This window comes from Lepisosteus platostomus, chromosome 11, assembly GCF_059453375.1.
Source record: "Lepisosteus platostomus isolate fLepPlt1 chromosome 11, fLepPlt1.hap1, whole genome shotgun sequence".
Taxonomy (NCBI): domain Eukaryota; kingdom Metazoa; phylum Chordata; class Actinopteri; order Semionotiformes; family Lepisosteidae; genus Lepisosteus; species Lepisosteus platostomus.
This window is the reverse complement of record NC_142621.1, coordinates 13,181,674-13,196,928: the sequence shown is the minus strand read 5'-3', so window position 1 is coordinate 13,196,928 and position 15,255 is coordinate 13,181,674. Positions and strand designations below refer to the sequence as shown.

The window sequence follows — 15,255 nt, the reverse complement described above, 5'->3', positions numbered from 1 at the left end:
GTATGTCTTTTATAAGCGATACATTAAAATATAAAACGTATTCTGCCCATATTAATTTTGTTTAATAGAATTTGACCAAACATTTTCTGAATAGAAAAATAGAAACACTTTGGTGAAACATGAAATTATTTTGGATGTCTTCGTTTTTACAATAAATAGTATGTATAGTTATCTTTTTGTAAGCAACAAATACTATGTGTGTTTTCCTATAACCACCAATTCTGAAGGCTTTACATAAACCTACAAATTCAGTTTCCAATGGTATTTGCGGCTAATCCTCATTTTAGGATTCGTTTTTCTTTGGTAATTATATTCTTTAAAACATTTACAGGAAAAATGCCATGTTGACTCACTGGAATTCAAGAGTATCCTCATTTTTTAATTCTAGGGTGTACCAAATTTTAAGGAAGCATATACTGTATTTGCAATTAATTACCTTGCAACTCACAACTGACAACCCACTGAAGCTAAGCAGGTGTGAGCCTGGTCAGTACCTGGATGTGAGACCTCCTGGGAAAAACTAAGGTTGCTGCTGGAAGAGGAGTTAGTGGGGCCAGCAGGGGGCGCTCACCCTGCAGTCCATGTGGGTCCTAATGCCCCAGTATAGTGATGGGGACACTATTCTGTAAACAGGTGCCGTCCTTCGGATGAGACGTAAAACCGAGGTCCTGACTCTCTGTGGTCATTAAAAATCCCAGGGCGTTTCTCGAAAAGAGTAGGGGTTTGGCCCCTGTGTCCTGGCCACATTTCCCATTGGCCCTTACCAATCATGGCCTCCTAATAATCCCCATCTATGAATTGTCTTAATTACTCTGTTCTCCTCCCCACTGATAGCTGATGTGTGGTGAGCGTTCTGGCGCACTATGGCTGCTGTTGCATCATCCAGGTGGATGTTGCACATTGGTGGTGGTGGAGGGGAGTCCCCATTACCTGTAAAGCGCTTTGAGTGGAGTGTCCAGAAAAACGCTATATAAGTGTAAGCAATTATTATAATTATTATTATCATGCAATCCAAGAGGATAATGATCAAAATACAAGAAGCAAATAAGAAACTTTTTTTTCAGAACAAAAGCATAACCAATAACAAATGCAAATGACGAAACATTGATATACTGTAATTTCCTTTATCTCAAAATAACTGTGCTATTGTACTGCTGATGTCCTCTTTCCTGCTTTAAGAGAAGCAGTTCTTGCTCCTGTGTTATTATAAGAATAATTTAAATAAGTCATGGTAAACAATATTTACAACTATAAAAAATACATCTTGAAGAACTGAATGTATTGATGCAGTTTTATATTGTTGACTACAAAAGTTACATGCACATATGAAGTCATATACTGTATGAAATGTGTAGTATTGATTCAATATGTCCTAATTTACTATTTTTCTCATTTTGGGCACAAACAATTTCAGAACAAAAAATGAAATGTGTTCAATCTTAGACATTTTAGGTTGAAAAATGAAAGTTTTCTGTTTCACAATTAGCATAATATCTGATACCTAATACCCGAAATAATGTTATATTCTTAGTAATTATATTGGTATTCTAAGGGTGCCACAGATCTTTTTTTAATTTTGAACAAATGAGGGTTTGTCAAGTTTAAGGGTTAAGATAATAACTGTAATGATAGGCTTCTATTGAGCAGTATCTAATTTAATTTGTTCTTTTTTTTTACCAGCAAATAAGGACATTATTGATGACAATACTACAGTATATATATTAAGTATAATAAAATCAATAACTAATAATTAAAAACATGCATATCAAATTAAATTTCATACATATAGCAGGTTAACATACAGTACAATTATATGTGGTTAATATTATAACATGGATATAGATTTTAAAAAACAGGACAGATTTAAGACCATTATATATAATTGTAAAGGGTACAGATTGTGAATATGTGAATTAAGTAAATCATATTATAACTGTATCTGAGGTGAACTATGAAAGGATCAATCAATGCAACAGTGTAAAAGTAGACAAGACAAATATGTTTGCACTTTCTTTTGAAAATGTATGTTTAGATAATCTGTGCAATAGGTAAGACATTAAATGTAAGGTAGAAGCAAAAATGAATCCTACCCTGCTAATTTCCACATTTTTTTTATTGTTTCAATATAATGGTGAGCAATACAGTAATGTATTTCTATGTAGAAAGTATGTGTTGTCAAAATGATTCACTACAAGGTTGATTCTAACAATTGTAGGAACGTATTGGGAGTTGTCATAGCTAAATCTAGACAGAACAATTTTAGATTCATCCTTATTTGGATAAACCATCCTTCTGAAAAACAAATACTTCATACAGTTTTATTTAGTTCCACTCATTTTCATTATTCCCATCATATCAACTTGCTCTGCAGTGATGTTGTTGTAAGAAAACCACTTAAGCCCACTTTATATACAGTATATATCTATAATGTTCCCAGGCGTTGTATCCTATCACATGACAAATTTCCAGTTTAAGATGTTGTGCTGGAGTGTTCCTACTAATTTAGATGTTTATTGTTTTGCTTTCTTACATTTTAAGACTGTTATGATTTTCCAAGAGATTGGTCATATTTTTAAGGTCATTGTGATTAAAGAATTATTGTTGGATTCAGTTTAGGTCAAAATAGGTCAGTTTTCCTGCATCCTACACGCTGATTCTCACATTAGTTTTTTGTTGTATATTTTAAAAATATGAACTGGAATGTATTTTGCGACAACTGCCGTATTTCCATTTTATTGAAATAAAAAAAATGCACAAATCCAAAATGTAGGGATGCATGTATAATACAGGCTCAACAAACATTAATTGCTTTTCAACTGGGAAACGTTTTGCATAAATTTTCAGGATAAAAATGTGAAAAGGGGAATCGCTTTCAAATAATACTAATGCTTCAATAGAGTAATATATAAAAGGCACATATTACACCAGTTTACTACATAACATAAAAGGGAAGAAAAACTACAGTGGAGACAAAATTTAAACTGAACTGACAGCTTTACAGTTGGTGCATTGGCATATTTGAGGCTGTGCAAAGCTATTTCGGAAACAATAATATTTAATAGAATAATGTTGGAAATTATTACAAAGACAGACAAATGTTTACAATAGCATGGATGGAGACACACCATTAAATGAGGGATGAACTGCAAATGTTTGTTACAATAACATCTAAAGTGGAAATTTTGATTTATTTTTGTCATCTCCAATTGAAAAATTACCGAATTGTTTTGTAAAAAATACCATTTTATCTTAGCAAATGTTACAATATAATTGATGGTGAATAACAGTGTATCTTTACTTTCATGTGACCCTGATGTTTATGGTTTTTAGAATGTATGGACAGTATAACTAATGTCCATACCATACATAAAAACCTAGCACATGTTAAACTTCCTCATCCTAAATGAAGAGCTTGATAGAAAAATTGCAATTAACACAGTGTGACACACAAAGAAGCAAACTAATTACTGTGCTCCTGTTAAGTTACTTTACTGTAAATAAAGGATTTGAAGATGCTTCATCAGAACATATTGGATCGTGCTATTATAGTAACCAGAATGCTTTGCACAGCCTCTTCCCACAGTTACTTGATCAGTTCTTGATATTGCTCTGACCGCAAAAACCTGGCAAACGAGTCCTTCTCCATCAGAGCATGGATCCTTTTCTGGGCAAGATCAAAAGCAGAAGGAGATACTTCCACGAGATTCTTCATAGTCACCTCCTTGGTGAAGTGGTCAATGTTAACCTATTTACAAGAAGGTGATGAATAAACTTTGGAATTAGTTTTGCTTTGCTTGATAAGAAGCCAAAACAACTGGGTGTATTAACATGCCACAAATGAGCTTAGCTTCTCTAAAAAAGTGTCAGCTTCATGTGGCATAAAGTCGTTTCTATCTCTAAGAACATAAGAATAATATGAGATCAGATGTGTTACAAACAATTGGAAAATATTTGACCTATCAAGCTCATTTCTTGAAAGAAACCAGGATATCTGCTTCAATAACATGGATTGGTACAGTAGATTGTTCCATTCTTCCACAACCCTCTGGGTAAGGAAGTGCCTGATGTTCTCAGGATTTAAATGCACTTTTAAATAATTAGCAGGTCTGCTAGCTAGTTAAATAGTTAACACATAGTACTGTACATCATCTTAAAGTGCAAATGAGCAAAGTATCCTCATTTCATATCACAAACCTCTTTAGGAGCTTCTGTTTGAATGAACTCCTCATAGATCTTTTTAGCTTTGGTGGCAAGCTTAGTAGGGGATTTGGTCTTTTTGAAGTCCTCACATGCCATCCAGAATTCAATATTCTCCTCACTGAATTCAGACCTCAGGAAGCTCCTGAAAGTGACCAGACCATCTGAAATAAAAACACGTCAAAACTTTCTGAGTTCATAATAAAGGAGTGAAGAATCAGATGGGAAGAATTAAATCTCCCAATTACAATTAATGAAGAATCTCATCTTTTCCATATGTTGAAGCTACAGTATGTTACTGCAATGGAATCATGCCATTAAAGACAAGGTCTTCTAGATTTCTAGACAGTGGTCTTGCATCTGTTCCAGGTTTCATGCATTTTCCATTAAAAGTAATGAGTTAAAAAAAGTCAAGAAGTATTAACAGTTTCTATCAATAATGTATGAAAATTGATGTAACCCTTAACTGACTCTAAAGTACAGTATGTGCTGACAGTAAAGGATTTATAAATAAATATTGGATACTATAAACATATATAAAGTTTCTTCAAAGTTACTTCTGTTTCTTTTTCTTTATAAATTGAATTGCTCATCAAGTTGCCTAAAACCCCCACTTTATTGGCAATTTAGAACATTTTATTTCAATCCATTAACCAAATAAGGAGTTTGATCATTTTGTTGTATATAATGTCAAATGAAATGTATTGGGTGTTTGCAGATGTTTTCCTCAAGGCAAATTATATTGCGAATTAAATATGGCTGCTTTCTGCTGCCAGAGGCATATTGCATCTAACAAGTAGAATGCAGCATCAAGTGCTACATTTAGAATTCATGACTTGAAGAAATTTGAAGTTCTGGTTCAATTTAGGCCGTGGTAGTTAATCAACTAATTTAGACACACAAAGTATAATGAAATGCAATATAATGAGAATTGAACAATGAGCCATGTTGTGCCCATGACTCTTGACAGAAGAATAATAGCTCTCCAAATTTCAACCTTGTGCTAAGGATCATGGTTAGAATTGTTAGTGTAGGGAGAGACTAATTAACCTACCAGTAACCCACCTACAGTCTGTGGATTATGGAAGGAAACAGGTAGTAACCAACACAAACATTGGGAAAACATATAACTTTAAATCCACATTTAACAGTTAATCCAACATGAAATTGAATTATCTCAAGACTCCTCTGGAGCTCAAGAGAATTTTCATGTATTCTTTAACCACATAGCACTTTTGCAGACCAGCTGAGCTTCAATGAGTCTTGCTTTGAATCAAAATAGCAGTGTTGAAACTTTCATGATAACACTTCCTTCCACATTCATTAAACACATTTAAAGACATTCTTGCTGCTGGTATGAACTCAGTGTTTTCAAATATACATATTTTCCTATATACATGCAGAATGGAGCATTGAGAAGCTTGAGGTAATCAGTAAGTCTGAAAAATGCAGATAACATTTTAAAGCCACAAAATGCCTTGCAAACGAGAAGGACCAAAAACTAATGCAATTCAAAATTTAGTTACTAGCATGACAACTAAGAAAGCTCCATATAATTCTATGAAGGCTTGTAAGGAAGATCACTGATTTCTAGTACATATGTGATGTTTGCTACTGCTCACATGTATCATATGTACATTGCAGGTAACAGACTGTACTCATTTGGGTACGTTGGTTGATAAACATGTTTAAATTAAACGAATAGCATTACATATGATGCACAATCTTCACTAGGTGCAATATAATCATTCTTTACTACAACCAGCTATTATGATTTTATGCTTTTTTCTCAGTGATTTTGCAACTAAAATAAATATGCAGTAAATGTACTTAGAATCTCAGAATATAGTGTAATGATATTATAATACAACAAACTGATTGTAAATGTACTCAATTACAGTGCTCTTCAGATTTATAGCCCAATGTAATAGGAACAAAAAACAAGACATACTGAACACAAAGATTCATGATCTGGGCGGTATCTCTCTTAAACAAAAAAATTAAAATTCTATACTGCAATGTTGATAGGATTTCACAGAATGAACTCATAATTTTCGTAAAGTACAGTTTCGTAAATAAATGTCAGAGGAGGATTTAAAAAATACTGAATATTGGAGTGTGAGAATAAACATGACTGTCGTGTTTTCTGGAATTCAAGTGCTTATTATAAATATTACTTTGCTCTGTGCACTGCTAGTATGATTACATATAATATTTTTAGATTTAAGTAGTTTAAGTAAGACACATTAACCATTCCACAAATCAGATTGTTACAGTATGTAATGATTCCTGTAACATCAATGGTATGAATAAATATGGAGGGTACTGTATACAGTATATAAATATTCTCCTAATATTCTAAAATCCTTACAGGTTTAAATGGTCTGTTTGTTTTACAGAAAATGTACACAGACTAGATAGTTTGCACACATAAAGAAAGAGCCATTGATCTACCTGATTTTACATTCTCAGGATTTCCCAAACAGCTATAAACAAAATTGTTATTAATGTTAAAAGAGCATTACCCTTGAACTATGCTGGTCAAGCAAAATATTTTTAAAAGCAGGCTCTCAGTACCATTTGTTTATCAAAGTAGGTGTATTAAGTTTCACATTTTCCACTGAGTACAGAGAGGCATTGAAGTTTCATATACATTATACTCAACACTAGAAATCTAAGTGATCTTCATTAGATCAGTTAGACATAAATCTAATTGGCTTAAATTACATTTCATCTAAAGCATGTTTTATGAATCCTGTACATCTAAAAATGTTCTTGATATTTTAACTTACAGCTGTTAGACAAAACTTTGTCCAAGGATTCACGCCACTGTACTGCTTCTTCAGGGGATGGCCTACAAAATAAGTTAAAACTGTAAAAATCGTGTAAAAATCTGTGCTTAGAGACATTCTGTTTGGAACAGAAGCCTGTCCCACGTTAGTGGAAATTGAGGACAGAGTCAATGCTATACTGTAACTGAACAATATCGCTCATACTCATTCGAAGTTATTAACATGCAAAGGAACCCCTAAAGGTAAATTCCACACAAAAAAAGTAGAAATAACACAACATTTTGGCTGTGAAACCTCACCAAGTGCAATTATTACAACATACGTTGTTTCCTAACTTTTTTTTGCTTTCTGAAACTTGTGATGGAGTAAACCTGGTAATGATTGTTGTAATCATAACTTTTGCTAGGTCTTTTTAAGGTCTACAAAACCAGATCTGTTTCTTCATCACCTTGCTAAAAACAGAAGGTAAAGGTATTAATAGCAGGATGAGGGTCCACAGGATAGGTAAATTTGATTGACTGCATGTAGAAAACAAGAATGTGTCTGAAAGATTCATTCTCCACTACACTGCCTCATTGAGTTATGATGTTAGATGTTAAATTTAACTTCTAACAGGATACAATATCCCTATTTGGACAATCCTGCAGTCTGTTTATGAATTACACATACACGCAGTCTCATTTTTTATTTTGTATTTATTTTTAAAAATAATTTATTTCTTTGTTTATTTGGTGTTAGATATAATTTACCAGTTGGTTATAAAAAACAATTATTTGATTTTGTAAAAGCCAAGTAAAAATGAATGTACAGTTGCTTCCATTTAATAAATTGTGATTTGGCACTAATTATTTGTGTGATCAGGGCAATAGTCAATCACAACAGTGTAGAACTGGTATAATTGGTTTACCAGGCCATCTGTTGTACTTTAATTTGACTGTGTCTTTAATCCAAATAGAATTATGCTTTTAAAGACAAGTCTACTCAAAAGATGGACAAACAGCCTTGAGTGATAAACAGTGCATTAAAATAGGCAGGATGAAGGGCTCTGTGACCCTTAGATTAATTTATGTCAGTTGTCATTTACATGAGAGGAAGCAGTATTATTTTGTTCTTTATTGTAAGTGAAACACATTGTTCCTATTTGAAAATCTACCTGTTGCTTTGAAGATTATCAATACTTCAGTATAAAACTAGCAAAATATAATAGAATACTCTATTTGAAAAATTTCCTTAAAATCTATACCAATATTGTCAAATGTGTAAAAAGCATTATTTTGTTACTTTATTAAATTTTCCTAAAATTAAAAGACTTGCACTGTAACTTTACAGTTGAAATATATACAGTGTGGTGAAAAAGTAAGAACACTCCCTTAAGATTTTATAGTTTAACATATTTATACAGTACATACAGTACTGTTTCTGACTGTTACATAGACCTCATTAGCTAATAGTAGATACAACTAAACTAATTTGACAAATAGCATAGAACATTCTAATTTGTCATTATTTATTTTAAAAAATCAGCCTGCAATCAATAACTTTGGGTGAAAAGTGATCTTGTGGTTCTCCCCTTAGCAGGAGTAACTTGAATTATTAAAAATTATTAAGTTGATCAGTGGAGAAGGAATTCTGCTCCACTCTTCCTTACAGAACAGCTTTAACTCTGAGTTGTCTGAACTCTTTCTTGTAAGCACATTTCTAGATCCTGCCACAGCATCTCTATGGGGTTTGGGTCTGGAATTTGACAGAGGCGAGGTGAAGTCAGCAGGGGAGGGTGTAGCAGAGCTAGTTCGGATACGGTGACATCATCGCCCTCACTGCACATAACAGGGACCTCAGCTGCCTGGGCAGGGGGAGGTCTCCTTTAGCTCCTGCGGCTGGTTCCCTGTTGCAATACACTGGAGACCCAGGTTCGCGCCCCAAGTGTTGCGGGACGAAATGGGCAGCGGCGGTCACGAGCCTCCGCGGAACTGCGGCGGTCACAATAGCCGTTCCAAAATCCCAAATTTCTTCTTTTTGAACCATTTTATCGTAGATTTCCTTGTGCATCCACTTTCCGTTCAGCTTTAACTATCAGACAGAATGTCTCAGTTTTATCTAGAGAATATTCTATATTAGTGTGGAATTCATGGTATACTCAATGACAGCAGGGTGTCAGGGTCCTGAGGCAGAAAAGCAGGTCCACACCATCACCCTGCCAAGATTGTGCTTGATGATTGGTATGAGTTTCTTCTGGTCAAAGGCATTTTTGGTTTTTGACCAAAATGACATTTTTCATTATGGCCTAACAACTCCACTTTTGACTCACCTATCCAGAGCACATTCTTCCAGAAGTCCTGTTTCTCATTCCAATGCTGTGTTGCAAACTTAAGCTATGCAGAAATGGTCTTCTTGAAGAGCAGGGCTCTCCTCCAGTCTATCCTTCCATGAAAACCATTTTTAATCAGTCCATTACTGATGGTGAACTCATGAACTCATTTACCATAGCGAGAGGGGCCTGTTAAACCTTAAAGTCCTTGGGGCTTTTTGAGACTTCTAATAGCATCATTCAGTTGATCTTGGAGAGAATTTGTTAGGATGAACACTCCTGGGTATATTGGCAGTGGGCTTGAATTTTCTTTCTTACCCTGGAATAATGGACTTCATATTGTTAGGCAATGGCTTTGTAACCCTTCTCAGACTGATAAGCAGCAACAGTTCTTGGAACCTGAATTAATAGGCCCCTACATTATTCCATTTCAGCCACCAAAACAATGTTATTCTCTTACACAGACCAAAAGTGAGCCTACTCTAGTTTTTCTTTTAAATGCAAGGTCTGCAATTTACAAAGGAAATGAACCACTCCACCAAGTTCCTAGAGGAATGTGCAACATTTATTGGCTATTGTATCTATTTTCCAGCTGACATGAAAACCTTTGCTTTTTTTCTGTTCCTCTCTGGCACACATGTGTTTATGTCTATGTCTTCTATTCCCCCAGGTCAGTATGAGGATGTGTATGCTTCATAATGATGGATTAAACAAACAGGAAAGACAAATGTTTTGACAGAGTAAAAGTATTCAGTAGGAAAAAAAGGTCATTAAAACCGTGTAAAATTTTGCATCTTTTGATTACACAAACCTGTAATCACAGGAAGAAGTTACTGTAACTATGTTACACTCATACTAACTATATCAGATTAGAGGCTCATTAGTCTAAAGCTGTGGCCTGAAACACATAGAGATTACTTGACTTGCCTTATTGGATAGGATGCCATTTCAATAGAGTGACAAAGTGCTGGTAACTATTTGTATAGTTGGTAGACTGGAGCAAAATGTCTTGCTTAATCATTTTTTCTTGATTAAGCATTAAGGTTAAGGATAGCAGGAACCTACACCTACAATTATTTAGTGAGTTACATAGTTACATGTGCTTTCTTCCCATGAATGGCAGAATTAATTTATTATGACTATAATCAATTCATTATGTTACAATATACTAAATCCAAAAATGTATAGATTATAACAATCACAATTTTTATATTAATGTGGTACCTTCTTTGTCGTAGAGTGAAATGCAAGAACCAGGTCACACCTGTAGAAGGCTCAACAGCTGAAATGTTGAGCTCCTCCCTTATTTTTCCAGCATGGAATCAACCTTTACTTATTCCTTTGCAACCGATACATGCAGATCCATCTTCGTACTTGAAAAACTTTCACTCTATTTTTAAATGGAAATAATAAACTCCCATAGATGATACACATTGCCTGTGGCTGCCATGGTATTTCTGTACAACCTAATCCTTTTTACTTAAACACTCTTTATTTGATTTTTTCTAAAAACATTACACATCTTAATTACTTACTTTTGAGGCTTATCCGGCTTCTTCTCTGGCTTTTCCGGGTAGGGGATAATAAGGTCAATAGCATTCTCTGGCTTTTGAAGCAGAGTTCCCAATTTAATCTTGATCTCCTTAGCCCTTAAAAAAGATTTACATTATTTACATTATTTACTTTTATTGCAAGAAAACATATTTTAAGTGTAAAAGAAGCTTTGAAACACACTTAGTTAATAACTTTTGCTTGTCCTTTCCTTGTTTGCAAGTGCTTTAAAATACTCTACATTATTTTTCTGGGAGTGTGCTTCAAGGAATTTTTTAGGAACAAAAATGAATTGAGGCACAGTCTTGAGACAGAATATGAATTGGTGAAATGTAATCTAAATTGTAAATGAATTATTACAAAAAGTGCCTAACATGGTTTGGAATTTTCAAATAAAAAACACTGGGAGAATGTACATAATTTAACAGAATTATTGTTCTTATACACACAGTGTCATGACATTTGGTTTAATAAGACTATAACAAGACTACTACTAAATAAGTAAAAAATAGGTTTTTATATAATTTTCTAAGATTTAGAATAGACAACTTCTTTAAATGTTTTGCTTAGGTACCTTCTTCTGGAAAGTATCGAATTGACCTCTTAAAGGCAAAATATCCAGTAGGACTTTTCCTTATATGTACAATACAAAACATAATGCCATGCATGTAAAATGTTAACAAAATATCAGCCAACATCTGTGGAAAGCAGAGAGGTAGAAGGAATTCACACTATGAAATGATGTATTTGAAAGGATAAGGAAAGATAAAAAGTATATAAACACCCAAATAATGACATTTCTTAATCATTCTTAAATCTTAAATCATTTATAATTTAAATCAAATGCTAACAATGTACTTTTCATCTTTTAAACATCTAACTGAGCAGCAACATATTGATTGACACTACAGATTGCTACTTCTGTAATATCCTGCTTTTTTCATGTCAGATGGCATTTTTTGGGCTTTTGTCATCATGACCGGAATTAAAAATAGCTTTTTGGCAAGGATCTTACGATTTAAGCAGACAAAAATTGATGATGTGCCACTGAGTCCCGTACCAGTACTGTATATGTACACTTCTAACTGAATTTCTTGTCTGGTGGTTTCTGACCTAATGACATACAGTACTGCTTGATGCGTTTGTGCTACAGGGCTTTAGCCCTCTGTGAGATGAATTAATTATAAAGGCACCATGCAAAGAATGACAGCTGAAATGCAACTGACAACAAAAAATAAGCAACAGGTTTACAAAGCCTTTAGCAGGTATAACACGGAAACAAAAGGTGTGAATAAATGATGTGATTATATAAGAGAAAAACTGTCATTACATTGTCAGTATGCTTAAGACAAATGTATACCCCTATGGCTTTCATTGAGATGTAGGGACCATTTGTTGTTGAGTTATGAGGAGAAACATGGTGAAGTGCAAAAAATAATATTAATGAACAGTTGTCTGAGAGGTTTAAAACAAAAAAAATGTGAAGACAGATTTTCAAGTGAAGGCCAATGATCCTTTTGTATGAAACTTACAGAGCTGTCTAGAGAGAAAGCAATTTTTTAAAAGTGCTATGTGCTATACATGTAAATAAGGCCTGAAAACATTGAAACATAATGTCACCTCTCTAAGCATCTGAGTTACACATAGGTTTTTGATAGGTTTTTGAGATTTTACTGAACACAGGTACAGTATATTAATATTATCAGTTCTATGTTCAATCACCTTAGTTTTAGTCAAAGCAGAGGAATACTTTTGATCCATTGAAGTTACAAAAACATTCCAACCAAACATAAATCATTTCTCAAAATGCACATTTGCATAAAAATAAGCCATGTTAAATTTTATGTGACATTAAATATTAAAAACAAAATCATATTTTATTGTCCATTTAAGGAACGATAAGTGTACATCTCCCTTCTGCTTGTTATTTCACTCTCATTCTGGTAAAAGGTGAATGAGAATAATGAGTGATACAAGATGTACAGTACTTCAAAATACACAATTAAATTTTTGGGTTGCTGAGAATATTCCATTTAATTTTATTTATGCAAATAAGCAGATTAGAAACAATAGTAATGAACATCATTAGGTTTATCCAAGATTACAAGACAAAATATATATTTGAAAACTATTATTTTCTTATTGAATTGCTAGTTGTTCTATGCACAAGTTCCCAGAAGTATGGTTATGGATTAATTTATTTCTAGATTTGCCATTTTTATCCATATTGCCATGGATGTGCACAATTTATAGTTTAGAAAGAGATAGTATTCACTGAATCTCAGTCTATGATAAACAACACCCCTATCAATGTAAGAAGAAAAAATATAGAGAAAGATAAATAAATGTACATTTAATATTGATGCTAACTTTTATTGTGATGTCCTGGGAAGTGTTTTATAATATAAGTAAGACATTTGTGCATGGACAAGTAATCACAAGTGAAATTATATTTAAAAAAATATATACAGTAAAAAAAGTGAATTTATTCCTCACCTCTCCAGACATGTTTGGGGCAAGGCTGCTAATCCTTTACACATTTTCTTAAGTTTTCACCTTCGGTAGTTACAAGGTCTGTCCACAACTATTACTCCTAGAACAGCCTTTTCTTTTTTGCTGTTGTCTTTCAGCACTTGAGTTTTATACAGCTAGCTTGCTGGCCCAAGGCCAGGGCCTCAGCCAATCATATTGGCTCATTTAATTACAGACAAAGGAACACATACATACTTAGGAAAGATTAGGTCTGCAAGCGTCAGATCACTGACATCATCGCGGATGCTTTCCAACACTATTTCAACATTAGAGACCACTCTTACTCTAGTCATTTGTTCTTTGACCCCTGTAACTAATGAACAATCCATTTACACTTGCAGTTCTTTTTTGTTTTTATTTTTTTTCACATACCTTTAAGAAACTATAGAAATTGACCACGTTTGGATTGAAGAACCTAATAGTTATGTATTACATGTGTTTCTTTATGTGTAACATATGTATATGTACATACATACATATATATATATATGTATACATAAAGGTATTTATTGTGGATTTATATCGGTGGGTAATGCCTCTGACTCCAGCACCTAGCTGACAGATTGCAAGGTAAAGTGGAAAATAAATAAATTGTTATCATAGGTTCCACAGCACAGTTTGAAAAAGAGGTGGTCCTTTGTTTAGGCTTAAAACGTACATTATAATGAATGGTGCACTAACACAAATACTGTTTTGGAATGAGTGGTAAAGAGGACTTTATTTGCGGTATCTTTATACAGAGAAAGCACATCTGTTTGCATTTCAAAATCTGTCTTCTGACACACTAAGGAAATGTTCGTAAACAGAATATTTGGAAGCGTACACAAAGTTATATATAATACAATATAAATGGAGAAAGTCTTAGGGTGCAATATGTGTCTATAATCTGTATGAGTTGTCATCATCACAGTCAGCACATACTAAGTGTAACATCTGTACATCTTTAGACTGTGATGTTGATGTACATAAGCTCTTCTCAGGGGAGAAATACCATCTGTTGTTTAATAGAAGTGGAAACACACCATATATATATATATCGGAATTCTAATAAAACAATTCTGGAATGTAAGTATAAACGATAATATGTCCTAATAAAGTAATTATATCAGGAGCTCAGTAATTTCATTTTCCTTACTTACATACCTCCATACGTTTATAAAATTGTTCATTCCTTTTCTAATTTAGTTTTCTATTAATAACAAACTTAGGACTTTTTTTCTAAAATATTTACTGAACTCTTTGTGTATTACCTGTTTACTAAGATGTACTACTGTTTGTACAAATAAGAATAACTAAATGTACCACTGACCAATATTGGGTTAATAATTAAGAAGTTTAAAACCACTGGAACAGTGATAAATGTGCCTCGTAATGGATCAAAGTGTACAGTATCTTGTCCCCATGCACAGAGACACAAATAATCCAAGAACAACAGCTGGAGAATTACAAAACCTGGTTGCACCTTGGGGGTCACCAAGTCTCCAAACCTACAATTAGATACCAGCTCCTTGCTAACAGGCTATTTGGAAAGGCTTCCAGAAATGAACCTTTACTGAGAGCAACTGACAAACATAAGTGCTTGGAGTTTGCTGAAGGGCATTGTCACTTGGATTGTAACTGAGTGTTGTGGTCAGATGAGACAAAAGTATATTGGCCATGCACACTTCTTTGGTCCTGAAAGAAAGCTGCTTATGCAGAAAAGGAACATCATACATACTGTAACATATGGTGGTGGATCTTTCATGTTATGGGGTAGTTTTGCTTCCACTGATCCCAGGGCCTTTGTTAAGCTCATTGGCATCATGAACTCTACTACTTACCAGGATATTTTTGTCAAAAACCTGGCTGAAGTGGATATTCTGGCAACACAGTGAC

At 33.8% G+C, this 15,255-nt stretch overlaps 1 protein-coding gene across 1 annotated transcript; it reads right to left on the bottom strand.

Annotated features, from left to right (window-relative positions):
• Positions 1 to 1,277: 1,277 nt before the first annotated feature.
• Positions 1,278 to 13,501, bottom strand: LOC148652019 (regulator of G protein signaling 5-like). Its single transcript, XM_088598488.1, has 5 exons — positions 13,345 to 13,501; positions 10,833 to 10,946; positions 6,990 to 7,051; positions 4,195 to 4,361; positions 1,278 to 3,745 (listed from the first exon to the last, which is right to left on the bottom strand). The coding sequence occupies exons 1-5, from the start codon at positions 13,386 to 13,388 to the stop codon at positions 3,584 to 3,586; spliced, it is 549 nt and encodes a 182-aa protein (XP_088454614.1). The 5' UTR covers positions 13,389 to 13,501; the 3' UTR covers positions 1,278 to 3,583.
• Between the last annotated feature and the right edge of the window lie 1,754 nt (positions 13,502 to 15,255).